Source organism: Meleagris gallopavo, chromosome 2, assembly GCF_000146605.3.
Source record: "Meleagris gallopavo isolate NT-WF06-2002-E0010 breed Aviagen turkey brand Nicholas breeding stock chromosome 2, Turkey_5.1, whole genome shotgun sequence".
Taxonomy (NCBI): domain Eukaryota; kingdom Metazoa; phylum Chordata; class Aves; order Galliformes; family Phasianidae; genus Meleagris; species Meleagris gallopavo.
In genome coordinates this window covers 57,241,152-57,266,682 of record NC_015012.2, presented here as the reverse complement: position 1 = coordinate 57,266,682, position 25,531 = coordinate 57,241,152, and the positions used below count along the sequence as shown (strand labels likewise).

The 25,531-nt window shown below is 35.9% G+C and overlaps 1 protein-coding gene across 1 annotated transcript in view; it reads left to right on the top strand.

Moving 5' to 3' along the window:
• LOC100545470 (laminin subunit alpha-2-like) overlaps positions 1 to 23,250 on the top strand; it is a 103,169-nt gene extending 79,919 nt beyond the window's left edge. The window contains exons 17-22 of the mRNA XM_010707403.3: positions 2,613 to 2,740; positions 8,122 to 8,208; positions 14,438 to 14,649; positions 19,241 to 19,347; positions 20,337 to 20,600; positions 23,032 to 23,250. Of these exons, the coding sequence (XP_010705705.1) occupies positions 2,613 to 2,740; positions 8,122 to 8,208; positions 14,438 to 14,649; positions 19,241 to 19,347; positions 20,337 to 20,600; positions 23,032 to 23,220 (987 nt within the window). The 3' untranslated portion in view covers positions 23,221 to 23,250. The remainder of the gene's footprint in view (positions 1 to 2,612; positions 2,741 to 8,121; positions 8,209 to 14,437; positions 14,650 to 19,240; positions 19,348 to 20,336; positions 20,601 to 23,031) is intronic.
• Positions 23,251 to 25,531: the final 2,281 nt, after the last annotated feature.

Here is a 25,531-nt window from a genome sequence, read left to right as displayed (position 1 = left end):
AAAAGAAGCAGCTGCAAATACCGCTCTTAAGCTTTAAAATAGTGTGTTAGCTCTCCTTGCTTTAATAAGATCCTTGACATATAAGCAGTTCATATTCTTGAAAAACATAAAGATATGTCTGAGGGGTATTTAAAGCTCAACAGAAAAGAAGAATCCACTATTTTTCAGAAAAAGTACAAATAATTTGACATAATGCTTTTAAAAAATTGAATTGTAAAGGATTTTTCCTTCTGTATGATTGAAATTATTTTTTGTTATATCTTTTAAAAGTATATCTTAATGTTCACAGTTACTTTTTAAGCATGGCCTGTAGATTCTTTTCAAATATAGCACTTAAAGTAACAGTCAAATGGACTTAAATGACCTAATAAAATAGGATTTAGCCCAGCTGAAGAATCTAAAGCCATACTTCTATTTGACTAAGAGTCTCAATTGTTGGTACTAGTGCACAATCTACCAAATGTCTGATAAATTAATATGCCAACGCTTTCATTTCAAAGATATGCAGATTTTATATACACACAAGCAATAAGTATGCACCCTTTGTAAGTAGATACTAATTCTGGAGACAAATGCTGCCGTCAACAGCGTGCCTATGACTGAAAAGGAAAAATACAGTGCTTAATTGGCTGCCCAAATACATGGCACCAGCTCTGCAGAGTACAATGCAAAATATTTATTTCCATATGGTAATATTCTGAAGAGAAAAAGAACTATTTATTAGAGCAATGCCATTTTCTTTACCCTACTGAAGATATGTTATGTTTCAGGCAGTAATACAGTAATACTATTAAACATATCAGCAGCATATACATGACTTTTTGTAAGTGATAAAGCAGTTTTGCAGATGTTCTTCAAAATGCTTTTGATAAAATGATAAGGTTAAAAATATCTACACATATTAACAAAACTTAAGGATTTTAAAGCAGCAGTTTAGGATGGCAGGGTAGCCAGAGACTCTAGAATTATCTGGAGCCTTACCCATTACTTAAACTTCATCAGATTGTATTCTATTTAATAAAATCTACTTCACAGCTTTCACCTTGGTTTTTTCAAGTTGTCATTTGCTTTTTCAATCTATATCTGAGCACATCAAGTTAGAATTTAGCAGTCAAAACCAAATTTGCTACTTCTCTGTTTGCTTTGTAAGGGATGCACTTGAGTTATTTGTATCAAATAATATTATATATATTCTATTAGCCTAGTGTGATAATATTTAGGGGGAAAAAAGGTGTAGAAAAGTTTAAGCCAGTAAGCTAATTGTCCCTGACAGAGGTACTAACACAATGGGAAGATGGTACAAAAGAAAGAGGAGAAATGCTCTCCTGTTTCTAAGGATCTAGGCTTGCAGAAAAAACTCCACAGAGGAGGAATCCCTAACAAGAAATCCTTCCTCAGTAGCAGTCAACCCTTCGGTGAAAGCAATTCACATTATAAAGAGCTGACTATCTTCTCTTTGATTAACTATTTTCTTACAACCTAACTCTAGCCATTTCCATGTGCCTTCTAACTCTCCTTAAAATCAGACCTGTACATCCATTTTCTTCCTCACTGTGACTATAAATTTAAAAACAAACAAAAGAAGGGTTGGCTCAGGCTCCACCCATTCCAGTTGCACAGGTGAATTGCTTCCACCTGTGCTCCTAGGGCTGACTGGGTCTTGTCCCCAGGTGCTCAACCAGTGGTTCAGGCTGGGACTCAGCAGTTCCCATACACTTATTTACCTGTGATGGATGCTGCCAAATTGTTTAGGAATTTTTAATCCTTTGAGGTGAAAGGGAAGAACAGAAAGGATAGCTTTCTTTAAACTTAAAAGCATATGTTGTTACAAGTCAGCATGGAAAATCTATTCTCAGAGTACTAATTCCTATTCTGAGAAAAAGAGATCATTTAATTTGAGATCAGTCTAAAGGCTATATATGAAAATACAGATCTACTTCTGCTATTTTTAAAGTGTGAATTAGATTACTGCTCCTAAGCTCTAATTTTTCATATAGTTAAATAAACTATTTCTTTTATTACAAGACCCAGTCACATTAAAGAATAAAAACTGGTTAGGACCTAACACATACAGTACATACTTAGCCCTGTTTCCACCTGTAAAATATAATTCAAACTTTGCTATCCTTCACAAATATATTTAGATGCTGCCAGATATACACCTTGTAAAATGAATTAATGCACATAAATGCAAAATATTCATTTTTATAAACTGTATTGTCTGAACTACATCTCAGATCAGCATCTGAAAACAGTTAAAAATATCTAGTCTGTTGCAAGACTGCAGTGCTAAACCTGTTTTGTGATACTCCGAACACTAGTTTTACTTAAATGAGCTAAAACACTATTGTGACTATTATATGTTAGAACATTTCTCTGTTTTATATAAAGAAAAAAATATTCAAAGTAGTACAAAAAGCTGATGCGTGTGAAGCACTAATTCTTACAGCTCTTCTCTGGAACTGGTTTTCAACTAACAACAGAAAATTAGGATGTATCTTGCAAGCTTCTTACAAGTCTGTTGAGAGAATGAGTGAGGTGAATGACATCCAGAAACTTTTCCACATGTATGTTTTCTATATGTGAATTTGTATTTTTCACCTTCTTTTTAGGATTGCAAACACAATACAGGTGGTTCATATTGTGATAGATGTCTTCCTGGTTTCTATGGTGATCCTACTAAAGGAACAGCTGAAGACTGTCAGTTGTGTGCTTGCCCACTAAATATACCTTCTAACAAGTAAGATGTATATTTATTATAAATTACACTTTTTCACTTAGTAAATTATATATACTTTTTGAATGTATACCATTGTAAGTATATTTGAGATTCTTTGTGCTTTAACTAAATTACATATTCTACAATGTAGGCTTTAATTCTCATTTTGCAGTCATACAGAGCACTCAGCATTGCTGAGAGACAAAAATCAAGACTAAAGCTAGACAAGAGTAGTATGGGAAGAAAAATTCTGTATTTTGGATAACTGCTCTTTTCACTGAATCAAAGACCACTGTTTAATTTTTTTTGTTCTTTTTTTATAGAGTAGTTGTTTCTAGTTTTAAAGTTTAAGTTAACAATTTGATATGTTGTTGTTTTTTTTTTACATGTAATTGATTTTAAAATCACATTATATTGAACAGATAAGACTGTTATTTCTTTTGCTTGTAGATTTTCTTTCAGTTAATGTTCAGTGATAATGTTGACTGATAAAAAACAATCATATCCTGTACTGCAACATTAGAGTTGTGGCTAGCAGCTTGAGGGAAATTATTCTCTTGTTCTACTTTACATAGAATATTACATTCAGGTCTGGGGTCCCAGCACGAGAAAAGATGTGGAACTCTTGGAATAGTTTCAGAGCACAGCCAAGTAGATGATCAGAGGGCTAAAGTATCCCTGCTATCCAGAGAGACTGAGAAAGTTGGGCTTGTTCAGTCTGGAAAGTGAAAAACTGGGGGAGGGAGGAACAGTATTCTGGCATTTAAAGAGAAGGAGAATTTACAGAAAAGCTTGAGAGGGTGTCTTTATAAGTAGTGATAAGATGTAAGTAGGTAGTGATAGAAAAATGTTTTTAAAATAATAGAAGGTAAGTTTAGATTAGGAAGAAATTATTTAACACAAGGGTGGTGAGGCACTGGCACAGAATGCGTAGAGAAGCTGTGGATGCCCCATCCCTGGAGGTGTTCAAGATTGGATGAGTTCCTGGGCATCCTGATCTAGTGGAAGATGCCCCCTGCCCATAACAGGAAGTTTGGAACTGAATGGTCTCTAACATCCCTTCCAACTCAAACCATTCCGTGATCATGTTGATTCATTTATATAACATGAAAACATTAATCAAATATCTGATCTAAGAACAATTTTCTTTACAAAAAGTTGTTTGTGCTGCTTGCTAACTACAGTTTAAGGCCAACCTGAAACACTAATGAACCAGTTTTTACTCTCTAGTAGTTCATGCTAATGCCATAGGCAATAGAATTGTGTTATATTCCTTCTCTGATCTGTGCGATTTTAATCTGACAATTTATTAGCAGGAATCTCAGGGAATTGTAAGATGGAAATCTTCTATTATCACAGCTCTACAGTTGTTTTATTAGATATACTTGAGTTTATGCTTACTGCTCAGGCATGGCTCCTTTGATGTTCTCATTTCTTTCACATTTGAGAATTTCCTTGCATGGTTAGTTAATCTTCCTATTGTTAGAGAATGCTGTACTGATAAAGCAGGAAAAACACTATCACATTTATATCTGGTGCAGATGTGCAACAAACCAAGTCAAATAAACCAAATTCAAGTTTTTTATTGGCAAAATGCCTGGAGACTTCTACTCTGTATTCATCAGAGTTCTGTCTGCTTTCTTCCTTTTTGAAATTGAATAAGAGAACTCTCTGTAATATTTAGCTTTCTTGAAAAGCATAGGTACCAAACAAATATAAATGTTCTTGAAGTGTGAAAGTTTGGGATTCCCGAGCCCTATAGTGTTTAGCCTTACATTACATTAGCTCTGTAATGGCATAGAATTTAGAAATACTAAAATGGAAAAAAGCAAAACTGCAAACCTCCTCAGGCTTTGTGGAACTCATACCATAAAGCTCAAGTTCTCGTTCCTCAACAGTTCTAGGCTTAAATTTGTTCATGAGGGGGAAAAAAAGGGATCTGTTAAACATTTTAAGTGTTCTCTGAAGACTTAAAAATAGTCATTTTTCTACCCTATCATTATAATGTAACTTTAGTTGGTAGTGACCTTAATGTGTTACGAATAATATAAATTATATATATTATTCAGATTCTTGAACTCATCCTTCATGTGAACAATTGAGAAATTTTCACCAAGTATATATCACTATGGAGATGTGATATATGCTATGCTATTCTGCACAGCCTAACAAGTAAATAATTTATGTACTAAATACCTAGAAATGGCTGTTGATATGTTCTAGCTCCTATAGTATTTAATTTCTAATGTAGCACAACAGGGCATCTGTAGTTCTTTAAGCTCAATACTAGGCATTTGGTGCACAGAGAATATTGTTCATAAAATGAACCTCTGAGATGTATTTGTACTAATAAAATAGTGCTGACTTTAATAACAATATCTTACATCTTTATGATATTTGTACTGTTTTTTACAGTACTTAACTGTGTCTTTTCCTCTGCAGTTTCATACAAGGTGGAGGAGAAATGTTTATCCATTTCAGAAACATGATGGATTTGTTCCATAGTTAGTTTAAGCTGATTTAACTGCTGCTTATTATCTTCTCTGTTTCCTAATGCCATATATGTAATTCCTGAAGCCAATCATGAAATTTCTTTCTAAAGCATAGCAGTAATAAGTGACTTGCCAAATGACAGAAGACAGCTCTGGGCAAGATTAGGAAAAGAAAATTATATTTTCTAGATCATGGGATATATCTTCTTATTTTGTGTAAATCTCTGTATTTGTATCTGTATCAGTAAGACTGGAAAAGACCACTAAGATCATCTAGTCCAATTGTTAACCCATCACCACCATGCCCACAAAATGAGATCAATATCCGTATTTTAATTGACATATTTAATGCATGCTTGACTTCTTTCTTTTCATTAATTCAGCACTCTTCTGACATTCTTACTCTTTATGGAGATTTAAATAATCTGATTTTTTTTCATAGAAATTATCAGATATATTTTAATCAGGTATAATTTTTCCTACTAAATGCAAATATCTGAGATAATTACTGCTTTTCTCTTGAAGTGGCAAAAAGTTTACTATTTTCTAAATAAAGACTAGCAGAAATGTTATATCGCTAGAATTGAAATGGAACATATCTTGCTGAGCCTGTGTAGGTAACAAATAACATTATAGCATGTGAACTAGGAAATCTGGTTGCTTTCAGAATGTTAGTATTTTACTGGAGAATTACATAAAATTGCTAATACAATTACTCCAAACAGATGTTTTCTATAGAGTATTTGTGAGCTTTTTGAGATCTGTCTCCCAGTGTGGACTAATCACATACCTATACTACTTCTGATACCATCTCTTCACTGGTGTTCTGTTGTAATTTTATGTATCACTATGAAAAGACTGGTAAGGAACCGAGAGAGACTAAGATTTTCTGAATCTTGTTTTAACAAATCAATACATACTGCTTGTTAACATTTATTACTACTGAATAATGAGATTCTAAATCTCAGTAAGATAAACTCACGTTTTCTCATCTTGCTATCACACATTTCCTTTATAGCATGCAAATGGGAATTTCTCAATATATTAATGTTTAACATTCAGATGTAAATTGACTACCAAGTCAAAGAGCAGAAGAACTCTCAGTCTGAACATAATCCCTAAAATATAGAAATTATGCTATTAATGGTCATTGCTTAGTGATAATAAGTACTTAGTTATTATAATCTCTACAATTTATGCATTTGAATTCAGAGTTCTCAGCGGATCTGTGGTGCAGTCAATCTTAAGCAATGCTATAATGAACTTTGATAGCATCTCCATAAAACTTTCTCATGTCATTCTTATGAAAAAATGAGATAAGAATGGACGACCACATCCTATTTGAAAAGTCAGGTGCTGCTGATTCGATTTACTGATCATGTGTACTTCAGTTTAAAAATGCATATATATAATTGCTATATAAAAATAGAACGAACAATTATTTCTTCTCCTCATACATTCCTGAATCTATTTTTAATTGAATGTCATTGCAAATAACAGAAATATAATCCTAGGAATATCCTAATACCTATCTGTGTTTACCGGAACTGACTTGCCCACATTTTTCTTACTGATTTCTGTCTATGGGAGATTGATTTATTGCTTTATGATAAATGGGGTATTTATAAGTGAAACTATTCTATAGTAGAAACAAAGGGAAGAGTAACTGAGTTCAGATCATAGGATGGGTGACTCCTGAATAGCAGAGTCCAGTTATCAGCAGGTAATTATGTTACATGATCCTAATTAAGCTCTTCTGGCCTCCCTGTGCCCATTATTTTCCAGAAACTTTCATTATATATCCTACTTTAAATTATCCCAGGTTAGATTATGTCTATTTGTTACTGTAGTAGCATAATCTTTTACCTGAATATAACTTCTTTCTGAAGTATTTGTTCATTATATTCTTTCCCAACTTCTGTTTTCCTAAGTTATAAAAGCCATTTTCAGTGTCTTCTTTTCAGCTAGATGCTTTGTTTTCCTTTTGTGAACAGTCACTCCACCATGCACCTGCTCCGTTCTTTTTTTTTTTTCTATTAGATTGACCAGAACTGTTTTCAGTTATTTAGATGAAGCTCTATAAAGGTGTTCATGTTTGTGCCTTTATTGATCGCTTCAGAATGATAGGAGAGCAGTGCACTTGTTGTGTTTTTTGGTTTTCTTTAAAGAGTCAGGCTGGTTATTCACAGAAGTATGTTAAGGGAGGAAGAGAGCAAAATGCTAAAAACCAAAGGAGCAGGGCTTGAAGTTGAATATGATCAGAGATAAGTAGAACTTGCAAATGCCAATGGTATCCTCATTTATCCTTATTTAAAACCACCAGCTAGGAATAAGAAAAGCATAGCAAAGAAGTAAAGCTCTGTACTCTGTAAGCTATTCTTAAACATCAGTCTGGTCTGATGTGTCACCTTGTTGGCACTCAGATGTACTCACTTGGAAGCTGCACCAGCTATATCCCTTTTGTCCCAGTCTTTTCTTGTTCACTGGATTCCTTTCACAGACCCGTATACACAAAGTTCAAATCAGTCATCCTTCAGAAATATTTATTTTGGGGACATATTATGACATAGCTTGTTTTGTCTGGCCCTAAGGGGCACAAACAAACAGCTGTACATTCCTGCCTTTTTAATGCTATCTAGGCCACTCAGTGGCAGGCTGAGGTCCCATAATAACAGGCTATTGGGATGCTGCCATCTGTTACTCTATATTCAGTGTTGCAGAAATAGCAGAGTCATTCCAAATTTTATTTGCTGGAGTCAAACTTAGTCTCCATGCTAGACTAGAATCACATTTCTAGGGCACTATTTTGCAAATTAACAATCTCTGAAGTGGGACAAGAACTATGATGCTGACAGTCTTTTCTTTATGTTTCCTCCTTGTCCCTCTTCTTGCCCAATATCAACAACACAGTTTTAGCCCAACATGCCATTTTGACCGAAGCCATGGATTAATATGTGATGAATGCCCAGTTGGGTATGTGGGACCACGCTGTGAAAGGTAAGTGAGTACCGTGTTTTTAACTGTATGAGATCTGAATCAAAAGTATTTATCACTGGGAACAGTTCCTTCCTTTTTTTGTTGCCTCCCTTTCTCATATCTGTTCCTGTTTTCTGAAACTTACTGAAGAAATTTCTGTTCATCTTCCTCTGACATTGCATCCATGTATTTACATACTTACATAGTCTTTATCTGCCTTTCCATCCTTTCCCAGAAAAAGTGATTGCTTTATTGCTTTATGGTAAATTACAAAGCTTCAAAGAAGCATTTGTTGAGGTGTAAGAAACCTTTTTAAAATTATTCTCCTAGCAGTTCCATTAGTCTTTTGAGATTATTTTTTTTTTAATTATTTTGTCTCTTTCCATCACTTGAATAGTTAGAGCGTGGTGAATCAAATGTTCAGTAAATTATTGTTCCCTCTTCTTGAAAAGGTAATATGCAATCAAACCACAATCATTGTGATAAGTTATTTGTTGGTTTTAATTATTTATAAAAGAATATTTTACCTTTGTTACTTCTAGTTTTTGTTCCAGCAAATACAAGAAGATAGTTTTTAGCGACAACAGAGAGTCTATATTTGTTAAGTATGTAGAAAAGCTCGATATACTTCATGGGTTTCATTATTACTTACACAAAAAGGCAAATTAAAAAAAAATCTCATGTTTTGTCTTTCTTTGGCTATGATAGGTCCAAATGACATGTTAGTACTCAGAGAGGAAGTTCCCTTCACTGATAACCCCATCTGCCTTCTCATATTCTATTACTATGAAAGAGTTACACGTAGAATTTAAGTGAAACAGAAGGATAGTAGAAGCACTAGTGCTAAGCTGCCAGGGTCCCCTTTCCACAGGTGGTGAGAATGTAGAGACAGGGGAAATCATCGCTGTATCTGTGCACCTTCCTATCTTTTGGGATTTCATGAGGATAGAATAACTTTAAAGAGCAGTTAGTTTGCCAGGTACTGCTGCTAGTTGTTTGGAGGTCACAGTGAATCAGCACTGGCTTTGGCTCCATGATCCACATCCCACATGACTCTACGATTAAGACTTTTTTAAGAGGGACTGAGGGATCCAGATAAGTCTATCGCCTGGCTAGATAGTTGTAGGGAATGAAAGTATGGCATTTCTGTATCTTAGCTGGTTTTTGCCACTTGACATCTCCATGAGCTGCTTGCAGCATTTTCCAACATATACCCTAAAAATATAAGGCTTCTGAATGAAGACTTTGTAAGTCAGGGAGAAGTACTGGATGGGAAAAAGTAGGAGTGAATCAAGAGAAAGAGCCAACCGGGAAAAGCAGAAACCTGTCCGTATGCCATGAATCACCCTCTAGTCGTATCTTTCCAAATTACATTTACGACTACTTCCTCTGAAATCCCCTATTGTGCTATATCTGTCCTAAAGTGAGAGTGTAGGCTGTCACCTGTTTCCACCCATTATCACTGAGACTGCTCCTGCTGAGTACTATTTCTGCTTGTCTTTTCCTGTCTGTCTTGGAAGTCATCACCTTTCTTTAAGCTAGTGGGCTGTGAAGTTAATGATGGCAGGAATAAATCACTTTGGTGCAGAGCACTTTGGTGGCAGTTTGTCAATGCAGGGTCATTGACAGCTTCCATTAGCAACAAGTGCTATTTCTGAGTGGAGCACACTCTGTAGCTGCGATATAAGATAATCTGAATAAGTGGCAGGCTTGGATTTTTAGCATTATTTCCTAAGGAAATAAGGGTTGTATGATCTTTTAGTGCGTGTCTGTCTGCCCACAAAAGCATTTGAACTTGTAGGTCAATTCCAACCAAATTTGACAGAAGGGTAGAAGATCTCAGAGATAGTAATTGTTCCTGAAAATTTCACGAGAAGTAGCTGAATAGAGGTTAGTAAGTCAGGACACGTCACAGTTAAGGAAGAGGGTACTGTGTGATCTCACACCTAATTAAACAGCAGAGATTACAAGCACAAGAGAGCAGGAGCAAGTGAGAGAGTTTATTAAATGTTTTGCCCATAAGAAAAAATTTTACAGGGCAAGGAAGAGGCATTGCTGTAGCCTGAGGGTTTGCTCACTGCTGTACAGCAACATCCTGCTGCAAATAATCAGTCCTTAGCCTTGTAACCATGTGATATAAATCCACTGGAAATTAAACCATTAATTCCATTGCTCATGGAATGATTCTCTTTCATCTATAAAAGCTGCTTGGAAATGCCCACAGCTGTCAATAATAATGAATGGAAGAAAGCATATTGCCTTTTGCTATTATTAATAGTGATTCTATAATTGCTGAAAGTGTTTATGTAGAATTCTGGATCATTTTAGCAACTGCATAGCAACAACTAATCTGTGTCACACAGTTGCCTAACTGAACAGTCCTAAATTATCATTTATCTCTAAGTGTAGAGAAAGCCTCGTTTTCCTATTTAATCCTTTTCCCCAGTAAATGAGATTTATGTTCTTCCTTTGCTCATTACTCAATTTCCCAGTGGGTACAGGGTACAGTAGACTCTCTCCTATCTCTGTACGAAAGGTTTATGTCAAAAAGTTGTGCTTTGTGCCCAACATATTTACAGAATTTTGAGATGCATTCGCCAGCTGCACAGCCTTGATATTGAAAAGAGCCCACAGTTGTTTTTTTTGTTTTTTTTCCATAGGGAAAAGAAACAAAGTGGATGAGTCTAGCTTCTTCTTTAGCGCTCCTTCATTTATGAATATAGTTGGAGAAATCTTGTCCTCCAAGAAGGGGAGTGGAAAAGTCTGTGTAACTTTAGTGGGAGGAAAAAGATGAACTGTTTCACATCCTTCCTCCCCTCTACAACCCAGCATCCCTCAAATCTAGCACAGAGTGCCACTAGGTAGACCCTTCTGAGTCTTTTGGGTTCAATATGCTGCTGCTGCTAATCTAATTCTTTCCCCGGTGCCAGAATTACAAACCTGTATTGCAATGCTGTTAGGAAAAGGAACAAACATTCAGAATGTTTTATAAATTAAATGTGTTGTGTGGGATTGTTTCCAGGTTGCAAAGAGAAGCACTCTGATATTAGAAAATGCAATATAGATTTATTCCAGTCATGGAACAGTAACATCTCTTTTGTGCATAAGTGGTAAAATTTTTAACAGCAAGTTTGCAGGTTGTTTCCCCACTGGACTTTTACCCAATTTCATACACAAATTGGGTACACGTAATTTTCAAAGCAACTTTGAAAATACTATTTTCATATTTTCAAGTATTTAGATTTACAGTCCACGTTAACTCTGTCTTAAAGTTTTTGTTTTGTTTTGTTTTTTCCAAGTAAGCATAAAGACATAGTATACAATAGGCATGTGTTTTTTTTGTGCATATTTGTATACATACACACAACCACATGGGCTGCGGTGAAGAAAATTAATTCCATTTCATCCAGAGACAGTACACATATTTTCACATATTTATATACTAGCTCAGTGTTTGGCACCAATTATGCCAAATAAAACTGTTACTCGTGGGAAACATCTGCATTTGAGGCTGGAGGTAAACAGAGAGAGGAAGTTGGAGGGGGGGGAGAGGAGTTTTAAATTGAACCATTCTTGTTCAATTCTGGTTCATTCTTTGTTCCCTGTCCTTACTCCTATTTCTGGTAGGTTGGTTGATTTCTCTTTTGGGTTTGTTGTTTTTTTTTTTTCTTCATCTCAGTGGTATTCTGTTGTACTTTGCAGTTATTTAATAAGATATGTGTTTTCTCTAATCCATACATGTAATTTCCCATGCCACATAGATTTTTGAGTTTATATTGTGAACTTTCCCAAACATGTAGTGCTTTGAATCTGAGAAGAGTAGCTAAAATAGAAATGTCCTTAAGGGTGGAATTAGTGAAAGTAGATATATTTTTTTTTTAATCTACATCTACGACTTCATGAGAAGTGGGAGAAAATGTTGAAGAATTTACAGAATTTAGATATGTGCATATGGTGTTCTGTTAAGTTTACCTCACTTCTCCCTAATCTTGGGATCTAATCATCTTGAATCTAGATTCAAGAATATCTATGTGTTTAAGTAGAATGTATGTGATGAGGGTCAGTTTCGCTAATATTAATTAGCAAAATCTAAATTGATGAGGGGGAAAAAAAGTGTTATCAAGGTCTTCTGCTATTAATAGAAGGAAATGATTATCCACGCATTTCTTGCAAACCTCTGGAGTGTTTTTTTTTTTTTCTGTGAACTGCTTGGTAAGTTTATAGGAATGCTGTAAGATACTGAAGTAATTCTTAAATGAAAGGGAAAATGGAAAATGAGTGCAAGTTAAATGAAGTCAAATTGGTTAGTAGTACCAAAAGATACAGATTCATGACAAATATGCAAGTGGTAAATGAGAAATATCACAGCAAAGCATAGGTGAACTTCACATATTCTTCTTCTTATTTTGAGTAAAATAAGATCCTGCCTTAATTATCCAGTTACACTTTAGCTTTTCTAAATCATACACTTTAGCTTTTCTAAATCATAGCTATTAACTGTTACATGTACTGAGAGATTCCTGGCCTTTGTAACTGAGGTATCATCTGTGGGGGAAAAAAGATGTCAAGTTGTCTTTGGGAAAGTAAGCTAAAAATTAGTGTTCTGTGGCTGCTGAGGTATTCTCAATACCTCCTTAATAAGGAAGAAACACCCATTTCTTTTCTGGGAATAATACAGGGAGGTACAATATGTAGCTATATTCACGACATGTTCTGAAAATAAAATGCATTAATTATTCTAATGACAAGATTTTGATGTACTGTTGTTATGGGGAAGTACTTGAGAGAGATGGCTATGTGAATGCACTGGAGCACAGTGGACTAGACTATGAAAATTACGCTTGTGTTAATGAATACTTACATTCACCCAAACCACTGGACTGTTTGTATAAATTATGCATCTGTTTAGGTCTGTGTCATGGATATTTTTAAAGAACAGAAAGAATTTTACATTGAATAACATCCTACTATTAAAAAATACTGATTAGTTCTATCTATTATTTCCTCTCTACTCTGTCATCCATTTTGATAACTTTTGCTACTGATATTGAATAATATTTAGGAAATGTTTAGACTGTTTTGTTTGGGAACAGACTGGAAATTTCGTGAGACATTCAGGATGAAAGGAAAAGGATGAACTTAATGAGCATAAATGGAAAAGAGTAAAAGTGTAGTGGACCTGAGTGTTTCCTTTTTTGTATGCTATCCAAAATTATTTTTGGACCGTACCACTTTGTACTAGTACAAAGCAGGGAGGATAATATCTGCGATGATTAAAGTTGTATTTGAATCAACTTAAAATAATAGGAAATGTTTATTTATGTGATTTATGTATTCTATCTCTTCTTTACATTAATTCAAGTTCATCTGAGATGAGCACAAATAACTTCATTAGCTGGAACTGTGCATTTTTTTCCTTTTTCACTATCTATAAATTGCTTTAACTGTGAAGTGTGCACAAATGTAATAGGAAGGGAAAACAACCCAAAATATAAGTAGGAAATAAGCTCAGACATGTACAAATTTTCTTTAAATACACACTCATTTTAAGTCAGGTTCACTAACCTGTTTTACAAGATATTAACTGGAAATTGCAGGTGGCCAAGGTGGAAAAGGTGATATTTTTAAATGTATCTCTTAAAATAAGGTAGGGACTATGCTAGAAAGTCACTATCACGATGAATCCTATAATTCTTTTCAAAAGATTTCTAGGAATCTTTTTGTTACCTTCCTATACACAGAAGTGAGCAACCCAATAGTTAAGTGACCGTGCAGTAGACCAGCGGAAGGCTATATGACTGGGGGATCTTGTTGTGTAAACAATTTTTTATCATTCTCTAACCTATAGCAAACACATTATTTATGTGAAGGGAGAAAATCAACAGACTTGCTGGGAAATGAGTGCACACGAATATCTAGACATGGTGTGCTGAAATACAAAGCCTATCTAACGTGAACCTGAATTCCTCTAGAGTGCCAGTAGACAGATTTCTTATTATGCTTTGTCTTGTCTTCAGTGCCAGTGACAAGATTTTTCTCCCATTGAAATCTAATTACTAGCAGAACTGGCAGGATTTCAGCTGGTACTGTATCTACAGTATTGTTAAAAAGGAGGAGGGAGAGAGAGAAAAGGCAGTTAAGAAATACTTGGAAGAAGATCAAGTAATTTTTAGTGACTAGTGAGAAATAAAATTAAATATTTCTAATAAGATTATTTAAGGGTCCTAACTCATGATCTCTTTTACTTTAGGTGTGCAGAAGGCTATTTTGGACAACCTCTAATACCAGGGGGATCATGCCAACCATGCCAATGTAATAACAACCTTGACTTCTCCGTTCCTGGCAGCTGTGACAGCTTGTCTGGTGCTTGCCTGATATGTAAGTCAGGTACAACAGGCCAGTATTGTGAGAGGTGTGCTGATGGATATTTTGGTGATGCTCTTGATGCAAGGAACTGTCAACGTAAGTCATGAATTCTTAGTACTTCTGACAGAATTGATCTATTCTGTATCTTTCTTTCTGAGAGGAAGAATGTGTCTCTGTATGCATGTGCAGGAGAATGATATGATGTGCTCATACCTCTAAGAATACTGTTTTACTTGCATCTGGAAAGGGTGAATTCAAAATAGAATGACGAACCTATTGTAAAGCTTCCTCCTGTAATTGAAGCAATAATGAAGCAGGCATGGAACAGACATAGGAGAAGGGAAAATTGGTTGCAAAAGGTTATGATAAATGTCAGATCTACAAAAATAAATATAAATAAATAGAAATGCACTACAACATGCAGAGAAATCTCATTAATCCCATTGGTCATTTCAGTTTGGTACTGAAAGGAGGAGGAAAAGATATTTCAGTTACTGAAGAGTCCAAATTTGGCAAAACTCAGGACCTTATTGTCACCTATGTGACAGAAGTTCGTGTTGGAAGGTGCTTTACAGGACAGAGGCATCCTGCCAAGTTTAGCCTCCTGACTTCTGTTGAATGTTCTAAGGTGCTATGAAGTACAGTGCCTGGCACTGCAACAAGCCACCACTTCTCAGTAGTGTTGTGCAGTCGCATGTTGTTTAAGTATAAGCCGCATATCCAGCGTCAGACTTCCACACTGATTGCATGAAGTTGTGGAGAGCAGATAGAAGAGCTGGTAGGAGCAGGAGCTTTTGCTTCTGTAGAAGGCAGTAGCTCTTACTGAGTCCTTCCTGGCACAATTCGGGATGCAGCTCTTAAAATTCTATCTTAAAAATACTCACATATAATTTGCCATCAATTTGAGGAATGGAATAAAAAAGATTTTTAGATCTTCTGAAAGTGCAGAGTACTTTATTTCTCTGTTAATAGAATTAAATCCTCTCCTTTCTTTGGAATAAATGCAGAGCCACTCCACTGAGTACAAATATGTAAAATGCTGGTAAAGGTCTTGGGCACTACCTTATTGCTCTTAGGAGCACAGGAACCACTTCTTGCAAGATGTATTGCAAGCACAGAATTCTGATCCACTGGCATCCATTTCATGGATTTGCTTTGTTAGTGGGTGCAGTTTGACAGTTGAAATACAAGATCATGTTAGACTACCCAAGACAGCATTTGGAGCTCCAGAGATTTAGAACATAAACATAACTAGCTTTCTCAGATAAGGCTAATTAACATGGTTATATGTAAATTAATAGACAATCATGGAGAAACATGGCTGTATAAATGCTTTCTGTAGCTATGTGGTGCTAAATAAAAGTTGGACAATCACATGCATTCTTTGCACTAGTTAAAAATTCATTACGATGTCATATAAGTTAGGGTGTTAAGTGTGTAATGTGATTTTTAAAAGCAGTGCATTTCAGAAATCGTAGCTTCAAGTAGCTCATCATCATTCCTGCAGCGTTGACAGGGCTCTTGCTTTGAACATTTTTACAGTTGTGGCAGCTGCATGGGAAAGAGATGTAGTGTGAGGAGAGTTTCAAAAACACACAATTAAAAATAAAAAGTATTAAAAATAAATACATATTTAATGTAGAATTACAAGCTTTACTTTTGTTTTTAGCATCACTGACAAGGAGAGTCCCATAATGTATTCATAGCTTTGTGCTCACAGTTACCTTACATTCATCTGCTCTCTGTCGTTCGTGTGGGTTTTCTTTTCTTTTTTTTTTTTTTGCATATGATTTTTTTATTTCCTTTGCAGACTTCCATGAATTTTGCCCTGCAGCTACAATATCAGAAGGACCGTGCCTTTACTTTGTTGTTTTCAATTTCTTTCCTTATTAAAAAGCCAAAACTGAGAGTGTTGCAAAGCATGAATTTTGCTCTCGAATTATTGTTTGAAATGTTCTTTGCTCTTTCTCAGTACTGTGCTGTTTTCATGTGCATTAACCATTTCAAATGACAGTACAACTTTATATCACTACAGCTTTTCTGAATTTCTTGGTGTATCTGTACAAAATAATAGATCTAAGAACATGGAGCAAATGTCCTAGACTTATTTGATTTCAATTTTGTAGGTTGCTTTTTGCTGTGAAACAGCACAGTATGCTGAACCAATAGCTAGAGGTTGTGCTGATGGTAGAGCTAGGTGACATGAGATTAATTAAAGCAAGTATCCAAGTGTGCTTATGTGTGCCCAGTATCACTGTTGGAGGGGAATTAGTGTGTGGGTTCATTATAATTACAGACTCATAAATATTTATACAAATCAAGAGGGATTGAGAGAGGTCTTAACCATTGTCATTTTGGGAGAAAGTAAGACAAACTTCTCTGACAGGCTGTATTGTAATATAGCAACCATTTAGAATTTGGGACAATAGCTAATTTTCCAGTAGAGCTAAATGAATAAGAAGGGTTTAGGTGAGATAAATGTAATTTATCAGATTGAGTAACAGTTAGGTATATGAATAACCCTGACTGCATGTTTCTTCAGTGTGTACATAGTGCCAGTGCCAGGAAAACAATCAAAGTCTTAATTTCCAAATTCTGTTTCACCTCTGTATTGCACACAGTCATCTGTGACTGAGTAAAAACATGTCATTCCACTTGGGGTAATGTATGAGGCCTGCTCTGAAAGTAGTACCTTTTATGGTAATATTTTGGCACTTGACTTCAGAGGCAGATGTTGGCAGTATGGCAGTAGAGGTTGAACCTTCCCACCAATATTCCATTATGTTTTGTTGCTGTGTGACAGATGGCAGCAGAGGGGCAGCCTGACCAAATGGCTTCTGACATGGAAGTACATATGAAGCAAAAGGGGTGTCGCTTAATTCCTCCATGCAGAAAAGATCGCTCTCATTGACATTCATTGATGCTTGCTGAATGTTGATGGAGACCAAACAGCAGACACAAGGACAGTGGGGTGGCGGGTGGTGCATTTCAGCAGTAGTGACAGTGACAGTGGGTCACCTCTATTAGAGCAGATTCTGACTGGCATGGCATTCAGGCTCCTGTTCATCGCTGGTGGAAATGCAGAGCTAATGGCGATGACTGTGTTGCAAAAATAGTGTTTTGTAGATGAGAATTTACTCTATCAAACAGTGTTATTGTACTGTTCAAATCTGTTGCAGTTTCCTTGGAAATAAATAGGAGACCTTACTTTCAATGTGATCTACATATGGTATTAAGCTTGCCTGCATACAAAAACAGTGTATTTATTTATTTATTTATCAGGATCCTTGTGATTTTTACATTCCTGTTTAAGAAAAAAAAGATTCAAATAATATCTTTGGGCTTTGAAATCTGTGTTGAAATGTTGGTGAAATACAGCTGTTAATTTGTATTGATAATGTTCATGTGAATTTGAGATTACACATTTTATTTTGACTAGTGACCGTTATCATTGAAATACAATGCAAATGTGTACATGTAATACCGTTCTATGTGTTCAGGTTGGATTGTCAATAGTTTTAAAACATGTATTATGGTAATGGGAAGGAAGAAATGAAAGAGATGAACATAATTACCTGATTGGCAAGAGAGCCCACAGTTATTTTGGGTTGTTATTTATTTATTTATTTATTTATTTAATATTTATTTACATTATTATTATTTATTATTATATATTTATTTATTATATTATTATTATTTACTCTCAGAGATATATTTTTGCAAATGTTTGAACAATAAGGTCATGGACAGATTGAAGCAAAATATGAAATCACTTTCATTTGAAAGAAGCGATTGTGTATTAATACCTCAAAAATAGGGAGAATGGCAGGAAAAACTCCTTTCAGTTTACAATATAGTAAGCCCAATGAAGTCATGGTGAAGATCCTATTGTGATGGTCTACCTATAGGAAAAAAATACAACTCTAGTGGCACCTTATGATGTGCAAGTATGTGACCACCATGCTGTTGGGATGCTTAAGTACTTCTTAAAACAAAGCTGTCACGTTGAGAAAAAGACAACACGTAGTCAGGGTAGTGCAAGAAGGGAAAATGTGGGCTGGGCCTGTTTTGAAGAGTAGATTGGTAATAAATATAGTGATGAGGATTCATGTCTCTGTGGAAAAAATGACAGAGAAGGAAGCCTGCTCATCCTAATGGAATTGGTGCCTGTATGGTCACAGTCCCTGTGACAGGTGATAACATCTCTCCCTTCCTTATTGCGTTTGCTGCATGCCAAAAGACTTGTGATCTAAAGGCATAAAGGGTGATAGAAAGCATCTCCAAAATTTCTTCTCAAATACGAAAATGCAGGAAACAAAACTTTTTTTTTTCTACAAGAAACAACAGTTTCTTTTTCACTGCTTTTCAAAAATCCTTAGGTGATTTGTGTCATGGGTGGGGCTGGTTGTTTGGGTTCTTTTTCCTCTGTGAGGAATGCTGTTGCTGGAACTTGGGGTAGCATGTGAGATTTTTTATGAAGTGGAAACAAAATTTCTCAGTGCAATAATTTGGAATAGAATTCTGCGTTTTTATGGGTAGGTAAATGCTGATTGTCACTGTCCGGGCTTTCCTCTTGAGTTTGTCCAGATGGCAAAAACCACGCTGTTAAAATTTGTCTGTTAAAGTCAGAATCAGTAGTGTAAGTGCACTGGAAACACATCAACAATTCCTTCTTTCTCCTTTGTAGCCTGCCATTGCCATGTCAATGGATCCATCTCAGAGATCTGTGACTCTCAGACTGGCCAGTGCGAGTGTAAACCCAACGTGATTGGGCGCCAGTGTGACATGTGCAAGGTGAGTGATGAGGAACCATAGATGTTTCAGTTTGCTTCAGTCTGGTATTAAATGGGTTTCTTTTGTCTTTTTGTTGTTGTTTCACTTAAGGAACAAATAGGAATTGTTTTTATGTATGGGGAAAATATATAGAAAATGGCCACTTAATGTTTTTCAAAGCTTTTCTGGAGCAAAACAAACAACAAAAGTAAATCTCCCTTTGCACTCAATCAAAATACTTTAAGCCTCACTGTATGTATGAATACATATTTTCGTATGGTAAATATAGTTCATATTTTGAATATTTAATACAAATAAGTAGGAATATTGCAGGTCTGGAAAAATTCCTCTATGAAGAAAGTTGGGAAATATCTGTTAGAATCTCGTGTTCAAAAAAAGAAAATTGATTGTTTACTCCTACTGTGAATATTCTGCTCTTACATTCTTTTTCTCAGGAATTCTTTTGGTATTTTTCAAATACTGTATTTTTTTGGTGAAAATATCTTTTGTTTTGATGTTGTTTTGCAAGTCACTGCAAAAAAAAAAAAAACAACAGTGTCTTTCATGAACTTTCACAAAGAGATTTCTTTAGGCTGCTCAGGAATATCTTATAACCAGCCGAACGTCTTTGTTTCAGCATGAAGACTCATGGGTTAAGTCTGTGTCCTCAGAACACCCTGTGTGTGTGATTTAAAGCACATAAATAATTGTGCAGAAACCAAAAGGATCGTTTCACCCTTCAAGCTGCATAAATTTTGAAGTGGAATCCCAGGGGAGCACGTTTTCACTTCAGCAGTATTTAAATAGTCTATTCGAAGAAATATCAGTACTATCAATGGAACTTGCCACATACAGTATAATATACACATAAAATATGTCAATAATTATTGCTAATACAAAATCAGCTGCTGTTAGGAATTAATCCTTGCTGTCTATATTCTTGTACTCTTTTATTTGGTGCAGTTTCATTTCCTCTGCTTTATAACAGTGTTTACTTTTCATTTTTAAAGCCCAGCTACTTCTGGGCCCCAGATAAACGGTTTTGTATACCCTGTGGCTGCAGTGCCTTAGGATCCATGTCACTGCAATGTGATATGTCAGGAAGATGTATCTGCAAATCACGATTCACAGGCAAACGCTGTGAAATCAGCAGACGGGTGCCTAAATTGAAAGAAAGTGCACAAAGCAGTCAGCAGATTCGAGTCCCCCCTCGGAGATGGGGCTTCAGCAGTGCCAGTGGGTGCCCACGGGGTGCTTACCAGCCTGCTACTCTGGTAATCAGAAACTGTGTGCATTGCATGGGCTGAAACTTTGTATTTGCTTGTGGTGTTTTTTGTTTTTGTTTTTTGTTGTTGTTGTTGTTTGTTTGTTTGTTTTGTTTTTCCCTTTAATTTTAAAGAAATGTGCTTCAATACACAGAATTAACAAGGAAAGACAGTGCTCTGTGCTTGGTATTCCCCACATCCAAAGTTGCATAGGGCAATTAACCAAACAGGCTGGAAGTCAAATAACAGAATAATTCCAAAAGCAGCACAATCAACAGTAGTGTGCATAAAATATACACTGATGTTCATACATCAGTGTAATCAGTAGGATATTCACCTGTGGCCTTCAATAGAGCAAGACTTCCTCCTCTAATGATTCAAGAACCAAAAGGCTAGGAGCTCATGAGAAGAATCATCACCAGAGGCAAAATGTTAAGATCTAGCCTTGAAATATCAAACACAACAGATGTTAAAAGTTCTCATTTGTGAATATGGGCAGTCTTGAGACAGTTTTATTTTTTAACCAGAACAAGTGCAAGCTATTTGAATACAATTCCCAAAATAATAGAAATATTCATCATCACATGTCAACAAAACAGCTTATTTCCTAAAATGATATATTAATTATGGTTCAACTGCTTCTAACTGAGCAGTGTTTTAAGTAATTTGCTTTTTTTTTCCTCCTGCAACTCAAGACGTCCATAAATACTCCAAAATACTGGCAGTTATTTTTCAAATGTTTTCCTCAGTCAGGTTCAAGTACTTGTGCTTTATTTGCTCATATGGATTTCTTTCGAGAATGTGAACTTTTACCAATTTAATATAACTCTATTGACCACACAAATATTCAGAATACACCGGTGCAAGGTCGAATATAGTACAATATTCAGACGGTATTATGTTTCCTTGTTGTCATCCATGATTCTATCTATTGTTCAATAGATGTGACTCTTAATTTCTGTATAAACAAGGCTGGCGGAGGGTTCAGCCTGGAGTCTCATCTTGGGAGCTTGCATGACTGATCAAAATGTCTTTCACTGAACAGAACCCAGCATGCTAGTGATCTTTTCTTCATTCACGCATTGTGGAGTGCTAGTGATCAGGCTGTTTTTCTGTCTTTCACCCTATAAACAGAATTTATTACATCCTATCAAACTTTCTTTTGAGAACTGATCTGCATGCTGTGCATTGGTTGCTTCACTGTATTAATCTGATTGTCTGTCCTGAAGATTTTTCATATTTACATTTGAGTACATTTTCTTGTGTAATAGAAATCTTTAGAGATACACTGTATATTTAATTGAACCTTGAAGTTTAATTACATGGATTAGAATAATCTTTTCTCTCTGATGCACCGTATTTTGTCATGCTGAAGTATATAATTTGCAAAGCATTTCATTGTAGAAACTGGAAATGAGAATCAGGGTAATTCTTTATTATATGTATAATCAAGTGTTTGCTTAGTTTCTATGTTTCTTCAGGCCAGATTCTGACTGTAGGTACAATCCCGTATATTGATACATATCAATAGATTCCCTCTAGGAATGTGGAACATCAATATTAATCTCAGAGTTCAGATTTGTGGACTTTGGAAGCCTGGTAAAGTCTCTGAGATTTCACCTACATGGATTAGGATTTTAACTGTGGAAACAAATCCATGAGAATCTAAGTCAGTACATTCCCACTGATTTGAAAAATCTGTGCTGATTTGTACTAGGCAAAAAATCTAACAGCAAATGGCCGAGGTGCCCAGTAGCACATTGTAAAAATAAATATATTTCACTTCAGTCCATTTATAATCATTAGCAGTTAATTATTTTTTAAAACAGGTAATTCTTACTAGCTTGTAATGCAAATACATCCTATCTGTGTTCATCTAAAGTTATTCCTAAGAATCATTCAGAAGAAATGCCCTTGAGTTACAGAGTACTGTGTACAGGTAGTGCCCTTGATCAAAGGAGACAGAATCTTCTTGTTCAGAGTCTTTCTGGTTGAATCACTGTCCATTTATAGCCGAGAATTTGAATTCATTTTCTTAGTAACCAATCCTGCCTAACATAGTCTTACAATCCAGACATGGTACACATAGATGACTCAGGCCATCTATTTAAGTAAAATAGGAAATTTCTGAAAGCCAGTCTGAAGACTGTACATAACAACCTTCTTGAAACTGTATATATGGAAACACAACCTTGTACAAAGTGTACTGTCTAGAGAACATTCGTTATAATAGCAGTTAACATTCTGAAATCTTTAGTCCTTTTGAGCTGTGTAGCTGTTTAGTACCCTTGCCAGTTTTACCTCTACAATTCTGTTTAAGAATTACAGAATCAACAGAAAAAGAAAGGATCACTCTGCTATCCACAGGCACTTAGCTTTTCATCTTTTCCCAGTAATCTTTCCATGTACTAACTGCTCTTCTTTCCTTTCTTGGTGGCAGCCTGAAACGTTTGGCTTACAATCTTCCAGAGGATGTGTTCCCTGCAACTGCAACTCTTTTGGTTCCAAATCCTTTGACTGTGATGGAAATGGACAGTGTTACTGCCAGCCAGGAGTGACAGGGAAGAAATGTGACCGCTGTGCTCATGGATTTTACAACTTTGAAGAAGGAGGCTGTACTCGTATGTAAATCCTTCATGGCCTATTGCAAGTTTATTTATTTATCTATATATTTATTCATTTTCTTACTAAGTTGGCTGGTTGTGGATTGCCTAACAATTTTTCCTGACAGGCAGTCATTTTCATGGGCAGCCCTGTAAATCTGTCAATTGGCAAAGAGAATAACTGGCAAGAACAAAAGACCCAAGCTATTTCTGCTATTTTAAGATTAATTTATGGCTAATCTTCCATGGATAGCTGTATTTACAAGGAACAGAAGTCTCCTTTTGTCCAAGTACCTTCTGCCCAAAATACATCTATGAAGTTTCTATAATTTAGTTTAGTAATATTGTAGAAGACTTATTCGGGTGCTTACCAAATCACACCAGCTTGATATGTTTTTTTTCAATTCACATCCTTTCTGTTTCTTCTAGTTTTATCCCAAACTTTTTCATTGTCCTTCCAAGGTCGATCCTCTTTTATTAAATTCTGTACACTTATATTTAGAATCTTGCTTGTATACTTTATCTGAAAACCTTGTACACAAAAAAACCTCTGCTATGTTCCATGTGTAAGCATAGTAAAAGTATTCTCCTCCAGATGCTGAAATCATAGCATCATCATGAAATATTTCTAGTTACTTCTTTATGATTGTTCTTTTGGACATAAAGTCAAACACTGAAATGAACACTCCCTGTCCTTAAATCAGTACAGATGACTAGGTCAAAAAGAATCTAATCCACTGATTCCTTCACAGAGAAATATCTATCTTTGCTAACAAGTCTCTACTTTTAATGTTTCATAAACTAGTTTAAATCCGATCACAGGAGGCATAGTTAATTGTCTAGAGTGTTGGCATGCCAGAGTGGCAATGGCCTCGCAGTGTTCCTTGCTGATGGCAGAGTGCAACTAAGCTGAGGATATTGCTGCTAATTTTCTTCAGGTCAGACCTGTAGAGTATTCTTTCCAGCAGCAGAAATGGTCTTTCCAAGTATTCTAATCCTCCGCCTTTTCCATAAGGAATAGCAGCACAGGTAGCAAGCCTAGCTCTCTGCCTTTCTTACTTCTTTAGCTTTAGTATGGAAGGAGCATCTACATTTTGAGACCTATACCTGTGCAGCAAAATTCAATTTCATCTGTTCTATTGACATAGAATCATAGAATGGCCTGGGTTGAAAAGGACCTCAGAGATCATCTAGGTTCAACCCCATTGCCATGGGCAGTGTCACCAACCACTAGAACAGTCTCCCCAGAGCCTCATCCAGCTTGGCCTTGATTGCCTCCTTGGGCAACCTGTTCCAGTGCGTCACCACCCTCTGACTGAAAAACTTCCACCTAACATCTAACCTAAATCTCTACTGTCTCAGTTTAAAACAGTTCCCCCTTGTTCTATCACTATCCACCCATGTAAACAGTCATTCCCCCTCCTCTTCTCTTCACCAAGCTAAACAAGCCCAGTTCCCTCAACCTTTCTTCATAGTCCATCCCTCTGATCATCTTAGTGGCTCTCCTTTGGACTCCAGGCCTGGACACAGTATGCCAGATGGAGCCTCACAAGAGCTGAGTAGAGAGGACAATCACCTCCCTCTCCCTGCTGATCACTCCTCTTTTAATGCAGCCAAGGAGATAGATGGCCTTCCGGGCTGCAAGCGCACACTGCTGGCTCTTGTCCAGCTTCTCATCCACCAGGACCCCCAAGTCCATCTCTGCAGGGTTGCTCTTCTTCCCCCAGTATATGCCTTGAGACAGAGTGGTTTATAGTTCATAACGAAAAATTTTACTCTATGGTATTGTCTGCCATGTGAAGGAAGGAGCAAGAAAATATTTACCATTTTGTAAAGTTGGCACTATGGAAAAGGGAAAGATTTGTTCACAAACTCACTGCTGAGAAAGCTTGAAGTAAATTGCGAACAATAAATGAAGTCCTAAATTTCTTAGTGCATACTGGAGAGAAAAAATTACTGTAGATGATCTTCATGATTACACTCTTATAGTAACATTTTGCAATTTAAAAGCGCATCGCTCATTGTGAAATGTTACAAAATGTTGTTAATTTTAAACAGTTGGGGAGGGAAAATGAGAAGGCAATTAACACGTTTTCACATTACATTTTTAACTGCTCTCCTGATAAACATGGAAAGACTGAGTTAAGTGCAAAACTAAATAATATTTTAAATAGAAATGTATCTGCCTATGTTCATGAAGTATTTTAAATAACCTCAACAGATTTTTAGAAGTTTCAAAGTGAATATAACAGATGCAAAGGTTTTTTTCTTTTCAAAATGCTGTTTGTTTCACGTTTATTTTAGTAAGTCTTTTGCACTTTCCTTCATATGACCAAA